Here is a 16,619-nt window from a genome sequence, read left to right on the forward strand (position 1 = left end):
GGATTACTCAGACGTCAGTAGTTGCTGCCGTCGATCGAGAAGATCCGCACGGACGTGCAATAGTGTAACGAACCTCTTGAGGATCGTTACGTTCCGTGCCTATGTCGATAACCATCTCTCTCTTCTTGGGATATGAGAGAGCTGCGAAATTATCTGAGATGATTTGGACCAATCGACCAAAAACTCAATCTTCGAGGAACTGGAGAGCCAACCAAATTGCTTCCAATTCTCTTAGATTATGTGCCAGGACCTCTGTACCTCTGTCCGGATGCCTGGCACCCTCTCGGTATCACCTGAGGTGATCGTCAACCCATTGAGAGATGTTTAGAATTATTTCTAGATCTTTGATGTTATTTCAGTTCTCCTGTAGGAAAAACTGTAGAGGTCTGAATTGCAGTCTATTCAGGGAAACAAGCTTCTCCAGCGAGGAAATGGTCCCCAGCAGACTCATCCATTCCCTCACTAGCATGCTTCCTTCCCTAATAAGCATAAGCAGGAGAGCATTATTATAGTGCTATGCCGCGGTAGACTCGTACAGAATTCTGTTACAGTGCGGTAAGCAGCGCTGAACAGGTCTAAGAGATATCTCTGTTGAAAATTTCTTAGCAAAAGGAAGTCATGTTTATTCATGATTACTAGAAATCCCCTCAACCCGAGGCGAAAGTCATGATTGTAGGGTAGAGATACGGTTCGTCAATCAATCCCGCGGGAGAGAGAGACATAAAAGACCGAGCATAACAGCGAGCTACCTGATACTGAGTTGGTGACACTGTGACAGTTACAGGCAGCAGGCAGCAGCTTATGTTCACCTTCTCGCAGTCTTATGCCGAGTTGCCAGCTATTCTATTCATCTAAATAATAGATTTTCCATTATTTGAACAGAAACTCTCAAGTTGGCATATTTAAGCGAAACAGAATTCGCTAAATACAGAAGCTGATTTTGTGTTGTCGTAACATTACGCTTAATTAACCAAATGTTAAATCGGAAACTCCTGGAAAGTTGCCTGGAGTACCGATTAAATATACTGCGTCATCCACAATGACAGCAACCTCTCGTCTCGCACTATTCTGCCTGAGTTACCAGCTACTCTCTTCTACGAAGGAATAGGTTTGTTACTATTATCGATCAGAAGGAAATTCTCAAGCAGGCATATTTAAGCGAAACATAATTCGCTAGATGCAGACGCTGAGTTAGTGTTGTTGTAACAATACCTTTTAGCGTTGTCCTTACAGCGGAAACTCCTGGAAGTTTGCAGGAAGGACCGATTAAATACACTTACAATAACCGTCTTTTCGGTGCCATCTGTAGAGGTAACCATGATATGCGTATATGACTTGAACCCTACATTAGTAATATGACGCAAAGATAAAATACGTAAGTATTGTAGTCACTTGAACATCTAATTCTCTACTACATTCTTTCCTCGACGAGGAAGAGAGAGAGAATGGAAATCGACTGTCTTCGTTCTCTTTGCCAAGAGAACGATTTAACATTATTCGAATGGCGATCAAGTGAGAACCGAGGATCGAAAAGGACAGTTCAAGCTTCTTATGATATTGGACATAAGACTTCATGGACGTAGTCTACAAGTCTTTTTCCTGGATGAGCCTCTGACTAATGAATGAGAGCTCTTTCGAATTTTGTTAATGAGAGCTTATCCGCTTAAGCGATAAAATGTTATTAAGATCTTTGTCAATGAGAACTAACCCATTTACATGACAGAAAGTAATCCAGGAATTCGAGCATATAGTTTTCCCGATTCCCGCAGAAACCGAGGAAGGGGCAGGATTCCTAATCAGAGACTGGGCTTACGACAGGTAGGACCTTAATGTTCCCCTTCGACAGCGCAGTCCCGAAAGCAGACGAGGCATTTTATGACACCGAAATCTGCTTACAGTTTTTCTGGAATTCATCAAGTCATGGATTCTATTGAACGCTCCCTTCGTAGAAAGCAAAGTAGACATCTTGACGAGACCAAACTCCTTCCTCTTCTTCGAAGACGCCCTCTTGAAGACCGTTCTTGCAGGAATCCTGGCGAATGTCTTGATGCGTAGGACGCCTAACGTTCTGAAGAACGTCCTGGTAAGTGCTCTGCTGAGCGACATGACGTGTAGGATGCCGAACGTCTTCAAAAGCGTCCTCGCTAGCGTCCTGGCGAGCGTCCAGATGTGTAAGACATCAAGCGTCTTCCAAAAAGCTTATCAATGTTTATGACGTCGAGCGTCTTCCAGAGCGTCCTGATGAGCGTCTCTTCGTGTAGGACGTCGAGCATCTGCAAAAGCTTCCTCACGTCTCAATGCGTAGGACGTTGAGCATCTTCAAGAGACGTCCTCGCGAGAGTCTTACCGAGCGTATTGGTGCATAGAACACCAAGGGTTCTGAACGGCATCTCAGAGAGGATCTTGTCGAGCGCCCTGATGCATGAAAGGCCATAAGACTTGACCATACCGTAGACTTAAAGTGAATTCTCTACTACATTCATCTTCTCACTAAGCATGTACTCTAATAAGCCATGCTTTCGTAAGCATGAGAGCATTATATAATATATAGTGTTCTGCTGCGTTAGATTCCTTTAATAATGTTACCTACGGTAATCAGCATTGAAAGGCTGTAATATCTTTCTTATTGAAAGCTTCTTAGCAAAAGGCAGACAATATTTTATTTATGTTTGCTTAACTATCCCCTCAATCCGAGGCTAAGACCGCGATTGTAGGGGATAGATACGGTTAGTCATTCCATCCCGCAGGACCGACCTCTCATGACTGAGAAATAGATGGTTAATGCGTTGGTCTAAGCGATAGCAGCCTCCGTTAGCTGTCTGGCCTTACTCTTCCAGAGTTGCCAGCTACTCCATTCAATAAAGGAATCTTATAAAATTATTATCGAACTTGAGGAAGTTCTTATTAATGTATATTTAAGCAAAACAAGACTTCGATAAATCTAGAAGCTAATTAGGTATTGTCATAACAATCCCTTTAAGCGTAGTCCTTCCTAGGAAAGTCCTGTAAAGATACTGGTAATAGAGTTGCACAGCAAAGAAGTAACTACGGTATGTGCTTATAATTTGACCGTATCGTATTATCATACAGCAGATACTCTACTACCTTCTTTCCCTGCCGAGGCAGATAGAGAAAGGAAAAAACTTTTACTATCTTCGTTCTTTTCGTTAATAGAACGATAGAAAGAGTATATGTATATATCTCCTTAAGGAAGGAAGTTAATCCAGGAACTCTTTAAATCTTCGTAATTTCCTCATAAATCGCGGAAGAGACAGAATTCCTGTTCATCTCTAGGGTTTACGGAAGGAAGTAGATATTTCCTATCCGCCATCATACCCAAACGTCGATAAGATTCTTATTAAGAAACCAAGGTTTCTCCCGAACGTCTTGGTAAAAACTTTGACATGACTGTTGCTTATCAAATACGGAGGCGTCCCGAAAAGCGTCCTCAAAAGCGTCCTGTCTTCAAGGGGAGCGCCACTCATGAAGCGTGCTAGTCATAAGCCGATGTACGGTGATCGTCGTCCGGACGAGTATTATGGACGTTCGCAACTCCTGACAAAGACGGCGGCCGCCTGTGCGACATCTTGCGTCTCTGTCACGCTCATCGACACTTCCAGAAACGCACTCAAAAGGACGCCTGTGTGTTCTTGGGTGCGAGGATGTAGAAAGCGACGAGCAAGGAAAAGGAGAAGAAGACTGCCTGACTTGACAGACAGACAGCCTCAAATCCTTCCTTCAGTAAATGTGTTTTGCCCTTCTTTTGGCGAAAACAAGGCCAACCGAGAAGGGCTGATCCTGTGAGAAGACGAGGGTACGCCTTCTTCCTTTTCACAGTAACAATGATAAGGCGATCTGGGCGCTTAACAGCGTTCTTCCTATTTCCTTCTTCTTTCTCCCATGTGTTGGAAAGTCGTCAAATTGTTAAGGCGGCGATTACAATCGCATGACAATAGAGAGAGAGGACGTGAAGCGTCCTCCTCAATAAGCTTCTATTTAAAGGGCGCGAGTCCTTCCGAGAGCTCCAACCCCTGTACAGGGAGGATGCCTCGGAGGACGAGAAGCAATCCTTCAGGATTTGTGCACATGCACGATCTTTGGCAGCCTGAGAAGCGTCTTCAGGTCCTGCCGAAGGGACGCCAGATCGGTGGGGGTTCCTCGTAACCCTCCTTCGGCTTTCGACATGCCCTCTCCCTGTGGTCCTGGGAGTCCGACAGAGGTCTAGACCTAGAGGCATTATAAGGCCGATCTGACGCCCCCTCCACAACACTAGGGGCACTAAATCAACATCACTACACTCACAGCACTGATTGGAGAGCGAGCACTTTAGATTCCAATTACTGATGTAATCCACCCTAACAGAAAGGGCATTACCTCTCACAGACACTTCCTCTAGGCCCGTAGGCCATACCACAAGGTTAGGCAAAATAAAGTTTACTCTGTTTACTGATCTTGGAGGAAAACCTCCTGATTCTATTACGCTCTAATTTGCGTACATACGAATCATACATCTTTCGGAATCAGTCAATTATTACACTAATTACATTGATGACACGTCGTGCATATTAAGTGAGAATATATCGAAAGTTTCGTTATTCTCACCTAACCCCTTGCAGACAACAAAGTCTGAAACTAGTCTAACTAGAATCAGACTTCTTATGTCAAGAAATTCAAAATTAAATCAATTTATGATAGCGTATGCCTAGCCGCAAATCCAAGTTAATAAACCAAAAAGAAAACAACCAAGATACTTAAGCGGCAATGAAGTTCCAAAATCCTAGACGGAGGTAATGAAAACAGGTGTTTACATTACCGGCGACAGAAGAAAATCTGAATAGAAGATGGGAATAGTTCCTGACACCCGCCTCGTCCTAACCACCTGGCCGACCACTGCGTGTGCCGGGAGTTTTGAAATTCTGTCGGGCTTCGGAGAATACAGCTATATATATATATATCTGACAGGTAAGTGTCATGAACAAATATTATTTTAACACTTGAACAATACATAACTCCACTGAATCTTAGAGCGAGAGACAAAAGTAAATATGCTATGAAGAAACAGAAATGAGGGAAAAAAAGAAATTCAATTAGTATTAAAACAAGTTTCAATAAGAACATTATGAAGAGAACAAAGAGAAACAAGCTAGATCTCTTTGAGTAACAATGGGGTTACATTCCAATACACCTATCATAATGCAAAAATATCCTATTCACCTTGGGGGTAGTGATTTTCTACTGTAGCCAAGATAAGATACGACAAATTTTTCAATAAATTAGTATTTTTCATATATAACAAATCTGACCTCTTACCAATATGATAATCTTCTTGCACCAGCTGGAAACCGGTTAAAAACAATCAAAGATTGTAAAGCAAGAAATCTGTGGCATCTGGCAATTCATATGTATATGAAGTGGAAGCTGGTCACCAACCAGGCATAGAACCCCTTGATGCATCAGTCTTTCTTTGTCCGCCTTGAAGAGTAGTCGCTTGCGCTCTACTTCCCAAGCCGGTTGCTTTGTTTGCATGTGATTTCTTTGTTTCAGTGGGTTTGTGTATGTGCCTTGTTGATTATCATGGAATCCTCCAATTCTAGGCCTCATCAACGCATGAGCCCAGGCATTCTGGGATTTGTGTGCTCCAGGTTTTTGGCTGCTACCATTACAGATCCCCATACTAATCCTTGCCCGGAAAGTCGTTCCTGGCCTGTGTCACAATGGAAGGCGTTCTACAAGAAGAAGGAGCATCGTATTCTTCCATAAGTGTTCCCCTCTGCATCGGTTGTACCGCTGTCTCCTTCCTTTTCTTCCATTGATTTGTCGTTGGAAGTGTCGAGAGTTGCACAAGATTAGATTATGTTTAATGTAGCCCCCTCTCTCGCAGGATATACTAATGTCTTTCCCAAGAGAGAGGAGGCTACACTTTCTACTTCCTTTATTTCAGATTCTGAATTAAACATGATGGTGGCTGTTTGGGCATTTCTGGGTCTATGGGGTGTGCCCTCATTGGCTGGCTTACTCTTGCATTTCTTGGATGCTCATCATCCCCCTCCAGCCCCCTCGGCAGTCCCCCCCCTTCTCCAGGCCTACACTACTTTGGCTGTCGTGTGCTGCCTCCTAGCGGGATGCCTTTGTCAACGTTGACGCTTACTGGGTTGCCCTTTATCTCTCCGACAGTGAGGCCATCGACCAACGCTGCCATTCGAGATGTTATGACATCACTCCCAGCTTCCTCTCAGCCAATGATGCCATCACAATCTCTTGCTGAGCCATCAGAGAAGTTTCAAGCTATGGTCGAGAGGCTGGACTGTTTTTCGAGAGAGGTAGAAAGAGTGATTCTTCCTTACCTTCTTCAAGCAAGAGACATTGTGGAGGGAGTAAGCACTCTCCTTCTCCATCTCCCTCTGCTTCTTCATCTCCTCCTCCTCACCCTCGAGTCAAATGGAGAATTCTGGACTTTGTGGCGTTGTCTTCTGTGAGTGAAAGGAGATCTTCGCCAATTTCTCTACATGGACATGTCTCTCCCTTACATGTACATGTACATGGCCATGGAAGTGATAACCCTTCATCTCAACCATTTCCTTTCCTGTACCTGTTCCAGTCCTTTGTAAAGCTGATAAGTTATATATCTTGTCGCTGTATATCACTTACCTTGCTGCCTCTACATTGGTGACTCTGAAGATGAATGACACTGCCAAAACCACCAGCACCAGCCCATCCAGGGACGTCGTCACAGCAGCATGTACCCGTCTACCACCCTCCACACCCACAACCCAGAGGCCTGGTTCTTCAGAGTAAAGACCATCTTCAGGTCTAAGAAGATCTCCTCATCCCGCAAAGCCGATGCTGTCCTTGAGTTATTGCCAGACAACGTCTTCATGCACATCACAGAACGGCCCGCCAACCAACAAACCACTATCACCTACAAAGCGCTGAAGGACCAACTAAGGCTGCCCTTCAACATGCTACCAGCCCTCAGAGTTAGGAAGTTCCTAAACAATGTAGGGACAGCAATAAGAGACCAGTGGCTGTCAAACATCTACAAGTAGCTGTGGTGGCTACTGATGATCATCACGACAGATGGCCACCCAGAGGCTATGTTGGACCTTGTAAGAGAGGTCCTACTCACAAAATTACCCCGCCAAACAGTTGCAGCTATCCCCAACGCATTGACCATGCCCCTCAACAATGAGTTCCTGAAAATGGTTGATGCTGTCCACCGATCCCACAAGTCGACAGAGCCATACAACCACCTGTAGCACCAGCCATCCCACAGCCACAATAGCAGAGCGATGCAGAGATGGACAGTGAGAAAGAGGGCCCCGACGCCCCCATACACCGCTTCCGAAACTTCAGGAGGTAGAACAAGCCAAAGAACAAGTCCAAGAGAGGGATGGACAGTCTAAATGTACAAGCCTCCTCTTTTAGCTCTGAAGAACTGCTAAGAAAATGGTTCTGCTCCCTGAACCCTCCACTACAGTTAAGAAAGGTTACCTTTCACTGCAACATCAGTGCCTAACAATGCACAATTCCAAAGCTAGAAATGATTCAATATAGTAGTTTGTAAAATGATATTGTTATTTTACAATAAAGTTTTGTACATACTTACCTGGCAGATATATACTTAGCTTACGTCTCTGACGTCACGACAGAATTCAAAACTCGCGGCAAACGCGACAGGTAGGTCAGGTGATCTACCCTACCCGCCGCTGGGTGGCGGGTGTATGAACCAATCCACCTTTCCAGTCATATTTTCTCTTCCACCTGTCTCCTGAAGGGAGGCTGGGAGGGCCATCAATCGTATATATCTGTCTGCCAGGTAAGTATGTACAAAACTTTATTGTAAAATAACAATATCATTTTTGTACATGAACTTTCCTGTCAGATATATACTTAGCTGATTGACACCCTTGGTGGAGGGAAAAAGACAGAGCTAACAAGGAAAAAGGGGAAACAACATCTGTTGTAGGATACTAACAATCCTTGGTTCTTACCTGATAAGGCTGAAGACTTCATAGGTACTGTCTATAAGTCTGCATAGCCCGAAGAGCTACAGCGAGGGCGTGACCTACAGCTGAAAAGACTCTTTGGGTCTACCGAAGGGATTTGATATCCGCTTAGTCAGTAGAATCCAAGTCGTATCATGTCAACGGGGATTCGCCCTCTTAAATGACAGAGCCTCACCACTACCAATGCAGGGAGCTCTAACACAAACCAGATCACCTAACCATTCTAATGTTAGTAGTACGAATAGAAAGAGATGCCTACCCGCATCCTCTTTCCAACAACCATAAAAAACACAATACAAATAACAAGGGAAAAATTTACAAAGGATGTGCTTCAGCTCCCTGCCCCAGCACCGAATCCGCCGATACGTACGGGCCTAACGCGAAGCACTTTTCATACGTAATCTTGACGTCTCTAAGGTAGTGGTTCGCGAATACTGAATTGCATCTCCAGAATGTAGCTTTCATCAGATTCTGGAGTGACATATTCTTGCTGAAAGCCAAGGACGTAGCAATGGCTCTTACCTCGTGCGCCTTGACTTTCAAAAGCTTGAACTGATCCTCACCGCAAGCCATATGTGCTTCCTTCACTAGACTTCTAATAAAGAAGGACAAAGCATTTTTAGACAATGGTCTACTGGGATCCTTTACAGAGCACCATAGTCTGTCCTTAATGCCCTTAAGAGTCTTCTTCCGCTGGAGGTAGTATCTTAAACTCCTCACAGGGCAAAGAGTCCTTTCAGGCTCTTCCCCTACCAGGGGAGCTAAACCTGGAACCTCAAAACTCCTGGGCCAAGGATTTGAGGGGTTCTCGTTCTTGGCCAGAAAAGAAGGAAGGAAGGAACAAATCACGGAATCTCCTTTGAAACCTACCCTTCCTTCTAGAGCATGAAGCTCGCTAACTCTCTTGGCAGATGCTAAAGCCAAAAGAAACAGAGCCTTCTTCGTAAGATCTTTGAAAGAGGCTGACTGGGGTGGTTCAAACTTCGAGGACCTCAGGAAACGAAGAACCACATCCAGATTCCAGCTTGGAATTTCAATCGAGGCTCTCTTGCAAGTTTCAAAAGATCTTAGCAGATCATGTAGATCTTTGTTGTCAGAGATATCAAAGTTTCTGTGTCTAAACACCGCTGCTAACATGCTTCGATATCCTTTGATGGTCGAAACTGCAAGACCGCATTTTTCCCTGAGAAATACCAGGAAATCTGCGATTTGGGTCACAGAGGTACTGGAAGAGGAGAGCTTCTGGTTTCTGCACCAACGGCGAAAGACGTCCCACTTCGACTGGTAGACTCTAAGGGTAGAGGGCCTTCTCACTGAGGCGATAGCCTTAGTTTTGACAGTCGAAAGCCAGTCAGACTGAGAGCGGGGAGGTTTTTGTGATACCTGTCGAAGTGGGGCTGTCTGAGCAGATCTACTCTTTGTGGAAGAGCTCTTGGAAAGTCCACTAACCATTCCAGTACCTCTGTGAACCAATCTTGGGCCGGCCAGAATGGAGCTACCAGCGTCATCCTTGTCGCTTCCGAGGCCGCAAACTTCCTGAGGGTTTGACCCAGAATCTTGAATGGAGGAAAAGCATAGACATCCAGACCTCTCCAGTCTAGAAGGAAAGCATCCACTGACACTGCTCCTGGGTCTGAGATTGGGGAGCAGTAGAGGTCTATCCTCGCGTTCTTTGCTGTCGCGAATAAGTCGATATGAGGTCTGCCCCATAACCTCCACAGGCCTTGGCAAACTTCCGAGTGCAGAGTCCACTCCGAAGGGAGCACTTGATTCTTCCTGCTGAGGAGGTCGGCCCTGACATTCCTTTCTCCCTGTACGAACCTGGTGAGGAGAACGATCTTCCTTGCCTGAGACCACAACAGCAGGTCCTTTGCTGTTTCGTACAGGGAGAAGGAGTGTGTCCCCCCCTGCTTTCTTATGTAAGCCAAGGCTGTGGTGTTGTCCGAGTTGACCTGAACTATAGTATTTCGGACGTGGGGCTCGAAAGCTTTTAACGCCAACCACACTGCCATCAACTCTTTGTTGTTGATGTGCCAGGACACCTGTTCCCCCTCCCAGGTGCCTGACACTTCTCTTGACCCTAGGGTCGCACCCCAACCCGTCTCCGATGCGTCGGAAAACAAGATCTGGTTCGGGTTCGGCATGTGTAGAGACAGACCTTCTGCAAAACGGAGAGGGTCTGCCCACCACAGAAGGTCCTTCTTGATTCCTTTTGTTATCTTGAAGGGGAACTCCAAATCTTGCGAGAGACGCCTCCAATTCTGGTAAAGGAAGAATTGGAGAGGTCTGAGATGCAACCTTCCTAGAGAAACGAATTGCTCCAGCGAGGAGAGTGTCCCCAACAGACTCATCCACTCCCTCGCTGTGCATGCATCTTTCTCTAGGAAGGTCGTTAGTTTCTCGCGGCAACGAGCAATCCTCTCTGGAGACGGATATGCCCGAAAATCTGGAGAAACCATCAGAATCCCCAGATATATCCGCTCTTGACTGGGGATTAACTGTGACTTCTGGAAGTTCACCAGAAGTCCTAGCGAACTTGCCAAAGTAAGTGTCTTCTGAAGGTCCTCCAGACATCGTTCTTGTGAGCTTGCTCTGATCAGCCAATCGTCGAGATAGAGCGACAGCCTCACTCCCTCCAAATGTAGCCACTGAGCTACATTCTTCATTAAACCCGTGAAAACTTGAGGGGCTGTCGAGAGGCCGAAGCACAAGGCCCTGAATTGATAGATCTTCCTTCCCATCATGAATCTGAGAAACTTCCGTGAAGAAGGATGGATAGGCACATGGAAGTAAGCGTCCTGAAGATCTAGGGACACCATCCAGTCCCCTAAACGAAGAGCCGCCAACACTGAAGAAGTCGTCTCCATAACGAACTTCCTCTTTTCCACGAAGACATTCAGGGCGCTTACATCCAGAACCGGTCTCCATCCTCCTGAGCTCTTGGGAACTAGGAACAGTCTGTTGTAAAAACCCGCAGAATGAGGATCTTTCACTAGTTCTATCGCCTCCTTCTCCAACATAAGATCTACTGCTAGAGAAAGGGCTTGATTCATGATGGGGTCCTTGTACTTGGCTACCAACTCCCTCGGAGTCGTCGTCACCGGAGGTCTTGATAAGAAGGGGATGAGGTAGCCTTTGCGGACAATCGAGAGTGACCAGTTGTCCGCTCCTTTCTGGGCCCAGACGTCGGCAAACTTCAGTAGTCTGGCACCCACTGATGTCTGGAGAACTTGAACACTACTTCTTCCCTCTGATTGATCTAGAGAAGGTCTTCCCTCGTTTAGCGGGTCTAGATCCTCTAGAAGAAGCTCTGGCAGGAGGGACTCCTCGAAAGGGCTCCTGCCTAACGGGAGTCTCTTTCTTGATTTTAGCCTGGAAAGAAGAGCGAGGCTTCCTAGTAGACTGGGCTAGCATGTCCTGAGTAGCCTTCGCTGAAAGAGCACTAGCAACATCTTGAACTATCTTCTTAGGGAATAGTTGAGGAGAGAGCTGAGAATAAAGGAGAGAGGCTCTCTGAGCGTGAGATACTGATTTTGTCAGGAATGAACAGTATACAGATCTTTTCTTAATTACTCCCGCTCCGAAAAGGGAAGCGACTTCGCTCGATCCATCTCTCACAGCCTTGTCCATACACGTGAGAACACTGTTGAGATCCTCAGGTGAAAGGGAATCCGGGGTCTGCGTCTTTTTGGCCAACACGCCCAAAGACCAGTCTAGGAAGTTGAATACTTCCAAGACTCGGAACATTCCCTTCAACAGGTGGTCAAGCTCATTTATCCCCCATGTCGTCTTGGCAGACATGAGGGCAGAGCGTCGAGAGGAATCTACCAGTGAAGAGAAGTCCGAGTCTGCTGATGAGGGAAGAACAAGGTCCAAGGGTTCTCCAGATTCATACCAGAACCCTAGCTTTCCAGTAAGCTTAGAAGGAGGGAAAGAGAACACAGTCTTCCCTTTCTCTTCCTTCGAAAGAAGCCACTCGCCAAAACCTCTAAGCGCCTTCTTCATAGAGATTGCAGGTTTCATCCTAACACAGGATGAAACCTTCGAAGTTTTCGAGGTCGAAAAAAGCGAAAGAGGCGAAGGAGGGGCGACAGGAGAAAGGGCGTCTCCGAATTCCTGAAGCAACAGGTCCGTTAAGCGCTTGTAAGAGGAACCAGAGGAATCTTTAAGGATTTCTTCTTCCGAGGGATCCTGTTCTTCTTCAGCTGAAGATCCTTCACGATCCTTACGAGGATAGGCAGTCTTGTCCTCAGCAGAGTGTCCATCTTTGGAAGAACGTCTGTAAGACGACTGACATCTAACAGGAGAAGTCAAAATTTCCGTTGAACGTCTGCCTGCAAAATCCTTCTTGTCCGGATGAGGGCGTTCCTTAGGCTCTTGGCGCCTAACGAACGCAGGGCGAAAATCTGGCGAAGAGCGCCTACTAGGCGAAATGCGTCTATCAGGCTCATGGCGCCTGTCTAAAGGAGAGCGGCTGCCTGGCGAAGAGCGCCTGCCATGCGAGAAGCGCCTATCAGGCTCTTGGCGCCTGCTGAGAGAAGAGCGAATCTCTGGCGACGAGCGCCTACCAGGTGAAAGGCGTCTGACAGACTCTCGGCGCCTAACTCGAGGAGAGTGAAAATCAGGAGAAGAGCGCCTGGCAGGAGAAGCGCGTCTACCAGGCTCTTGGCGCCTGCTAAGCGAAGGGCGGAAGTCGGGAGAAGAGCGCCTGTTAGGCGAACAGCGCCTGTCCGTCGAAGGGCGCCTGGTCACAGGAGAGTGGAAGCTTGAAGGAGAGCGGCTACCAGGAGAAAAACGCCTACCAGGCTCCTGGCGTCTGCCAAAGGGAGAGATCCTGTCTCGAGACGAGCGCCTGTCGGGGGAGGATCGTCTACGGGAAGCCTGCCCCTCGTCCAACTGAGAAACGATGCCCGCAGGAGAGCGCCTGTCCGTTGAAGAGCGCCTCGTATTACGATCCAATCCTGGAGAGAGGGCGGTTACTGACGAATAGCGTAAACCTGGAGAAGAGCGCCTGGACTTCTTTACCGGGAGCGATACGTCCTTCCTACGACGAGAAGTCACAGTCAAGGAGTCAGCCAGAGCCGTAATCTGCGCCTGCAGACTAGCCAAAATACGCACAGGAGATTTCCCAAAGTCCTTAACGGGAGAAGCAGCTCGATCTTTACTAGGAGAACGAAACTCCAACGAAATCCTCGGTTTCTTCACTTCCAATCCAAGATCTTCCGAAAAAACTTCAGGGCTGGAAGGAAGAGCGGAAGAAGCCTGCCAGGCTCTCTTCGACGGCCGAGCAGCTTCCGAGGAGCTCCAACCACGCTTAGGTGAAGGCGAAGACGAGAAGCATTGCCGTAAGACTTCTCTCTTGGCGCTATCCAAGGTAGCCTGGGAGCGAACATCAGGCGCTACCGAGGGGACGCCTGACCGGTGGGGATTCTCCCTAACCTTCCTGCGGCTTTCGACTTTCCTCCTCCACTGGGTCTGGGAGTCTGGAAGAGGTCTAGGCCTAGAAGCATTAGGGAGCCGATCAGACGCACCCTCCACTGCACTGGGATCACTGCACATATCACTATCACACTTACCTTCTGGCGCTTTAATCTTCAACTCCATGCTGCGAATAGTAGCTCTCATATTGTCCACTTCCGAAGGCGCATCTTCGGGTTCGATGCAGGGAGCAGGGGCTGAAACTGGTAAAGGAGCTACGTCTACAACAGGGTTATCGACTTCAAACTTGCTAGCGCGAGACCTAGTAGAACTCCTAGATGAAGCTTTCCTAACCTTGTCTTTTTCAAGCTTTCTTAAATAAGACGAAAGCGCCTTCCATTCTTCTTCATTCAAATTACCACATTCTCTACAAGGGTTAATAAATGAGCAGTCATTCCCCCTACACTTCATGCAAACTGTGTGAGGGTCTACCGCAGCTTTCGGTAGCCTCACCTTACAATCGCTAACAGAACAAACTCTGAACATAGTTGATTTCTTAATCTCTAAATCAGACATAATGAAATCCCAAGAACAATCTAAAGAATAATAAAAAAACGGTCCACAAATCGAGAATGCCAAGCCAAAGAGCAGGTACTTCACCAAAAGACCGATGAAACAATCCAGGGCGAAAACGAGTAAGAATCCAAAATCGAGAGGTATCGACAACAGACGTAGTCGACACCGGCGACAGAGAAAATATGACTGGAAAGGTGGATTGGTTCATACACCCGCCACCCAGCGGCGGGTAGGGTAGATCACCTGACCTACCTGTCGCGTTTGCCACGAGTTTTGAATTCTGTCGTGACGTCAGAGACGTAAGCTATCTGACAGGAAAGTTCATGTACAAAAACTACAGTTACTCTATGAATCAATTGTTAGAAGAGGGTGGAAAGTAAGATGAAGAAAGAGAATATGAAGTTAGAAGAGGGTGGAAAGTAAGATGAAGAAAGAGAATATGAAAGGAGGTATGTACAATGAAAGGAACTAAAGGGGTTGCAGCTAGGGGCCAAAGACACACTGCAAAGAACCTTAAGTAACGCCTACAGTGCACTTCTTATGATGGCACTACCTCCCTACGCTGATGATTTAATATAGCCTGCACTTGAATATTATCTAGTTATGTTACAGCAAACAGCAATTCCACATAATGCAGTTCCTAACCTAAACTAGCCAGCACTTTTCACTAACCATTCAATTTTAGGTTAATCTATGAATTTACCACATCTAAAATGGTTGTATACGTAGAGCAATATTTATTCATCATAATGTAGCTGTTAAGTACAAGTCTGTTAAATAGAGGTGTTACTGGTACATGAATTTTTGGTGTTCCTAAGCTATAAACTGAAATCCTTCTTATTAAGCTCTTTTGTATGATTGCTCCATATCCATGCTTCACTACCAAGCAAACTCATTAAATCTGCAAAATGAAACAAATCTACTTAATGAAATGGAGGGCACACTTACCCTTATACCAAGCTGCATTATCCTCAATCCAGTCCTGATCTTTTGGTACATCACCATCCTTATAATTATGGATCCCTTTACGCTCAGACTGCTTTGACTGAGGAAGAACAAATGTAAAAACAATCGCATTAAACATCCACGATTCAATTTTACCACTCTCCTTAATGCTAATATTTAGGAAATGATGATATATAAGTTACAGAGAAGTGCATAAAATATTTGGAAAACTATGAGTTTTTTTAAAACAATCAGCATGTTTCACAAATATGAATCTTTTACTTAATGAATGCCTTCATTGCCTGTCTAGGTGAAGATGGCATGTTGACCATTATATGTCACATATTCAACATTAGACACTGAGTCAAGACACCCTTTAGTACTGGAAGAAAGTTTCATTTTACTTCCTTAATGTGCTCCAGCCCAAAGGTTTTTCCAAACCAAAACACAGATCACTCTGTTTGTATTTTATAATACTATACATAGTTATATGAGACTACATACAGTATTATTGGATACAGTGAAGTAAAGCATAAATTTTTAAAAGAGCCAAGGAAAAGATGCATTCGTTATGTTTGTATTTTATGAGGGTCTCTCGGTGCTTTGGCAAGTATCGAAATATATACCGATAACCAGACAACAGTGCTATCTACTAACGAAAAAATAACTAAGTCTAGTTCATATATTTAAGTCAATTTTAAGCTTAAAAACACTTCATATAAAGAAAAATAACCTTGTCACATAGGATTAATTTACGCTAAATAGAAGCAAAAAAATCACTCTGAATTGAGTTAAATATGGATAGTAAATAATCTTACCTCCACCCTACTCTGATTCTTCCAAACCAAAACATGATCAGTTTGTTTGTATTTTATAACACAAAAAGTAATACAAGATTATATACAGTATTATTAGATACTATGAAGTAAAGGATAACTTTTTGAAAGAGCAGAAAAGATGCATACGTATTCATTATGTTTGTATTTTATGAGGCGGTCTTGGCACCTAACCTAAGCAACAGATAACCAGACAATGGTGCTATAAACCCTACAGAGTGTAAAACCCAGTTATGAATATATTTAACGAGCGCCGTAAAACCGAAACGCCACTAACCGATGGCAATGGTAACCGTGGGCTGCCTGTATTAATATTAATGTAAACAGCAATAATATAAATTCATTAAAGAAAATACTATAGTGAATTAGTAAGATTTTAGATTTTAAATTGAAAATTATGTAAGAATGAAGGAAAATCCATTCTACCCTGCATCTTTCCTTTTAGATTCAGGTACAGTACTAAGCTGAGGTCCAGAGCTGTCAAATATGTCAAGTAACGTGACAGGAGGGGGCATGAGTTGTTTTTTTTTTTTTTTTTTCGTATGGTGCTTTTACATTGCATGGAACCAGTGGTTATTCAGCAACGGGACAAACGGCTGAACGTGACTTCTGAACCACGTCAAGAGTGAACTTCTATCACCAGAAATACACATTCCCACTCCTCAATGGAATGGCCGAGAATCGAACCCGCGACCACCGAGGTGGGATGCTAATACCAACCATGCCGCTGAGGCACTTGGGGCACGAGTTTCGTTTAATATTTTTAAATAATAATAATAAAAATAACTAATAATAATAATAATATAATAATAATAGAATAACTGTAATTACAAAATTC

At 45.1% G+C, this 16,619-nt stretch overlaps 1 protein-coding gene across 1 annotated transcript in view; it reads right to left on the bottom strand.

The window, feature by feature from the left end:
• Window positions 1-16,619, bottom strand: part of LOC135199601 (uncharacterized) — a 32,698-nt gene that overhangs the window by 11,172 nt on the left and 4,907 nt on the right. The window contains exon 3 of the mRNA XM_064227757.1: window positions 14,949-15,045. Within this exon, the coding sequence (XP_064083827.1) occupies window positions 14,949-15,045 (97 nt within the window). The remainder of the gene's footprint in view (window positions 1-14,948; window positions 15,046-16,619) is intronic.

This window comes from Macrobrachium nipponense, chromosome 26 (assembly GCF_015104395.2).
Source record: "Macrobrachium nipponense isolate FS-2020 chromosome 26, ASM1510439v2, whole genome shotgun sequence".
Classification (NCBI taxonomy): Eukaryota; Metazoa; Arthropoda; class Malacostraca; order Decapoda; family Palaemonidae; genus Macrobrachium; species Macrobrachium nipponense.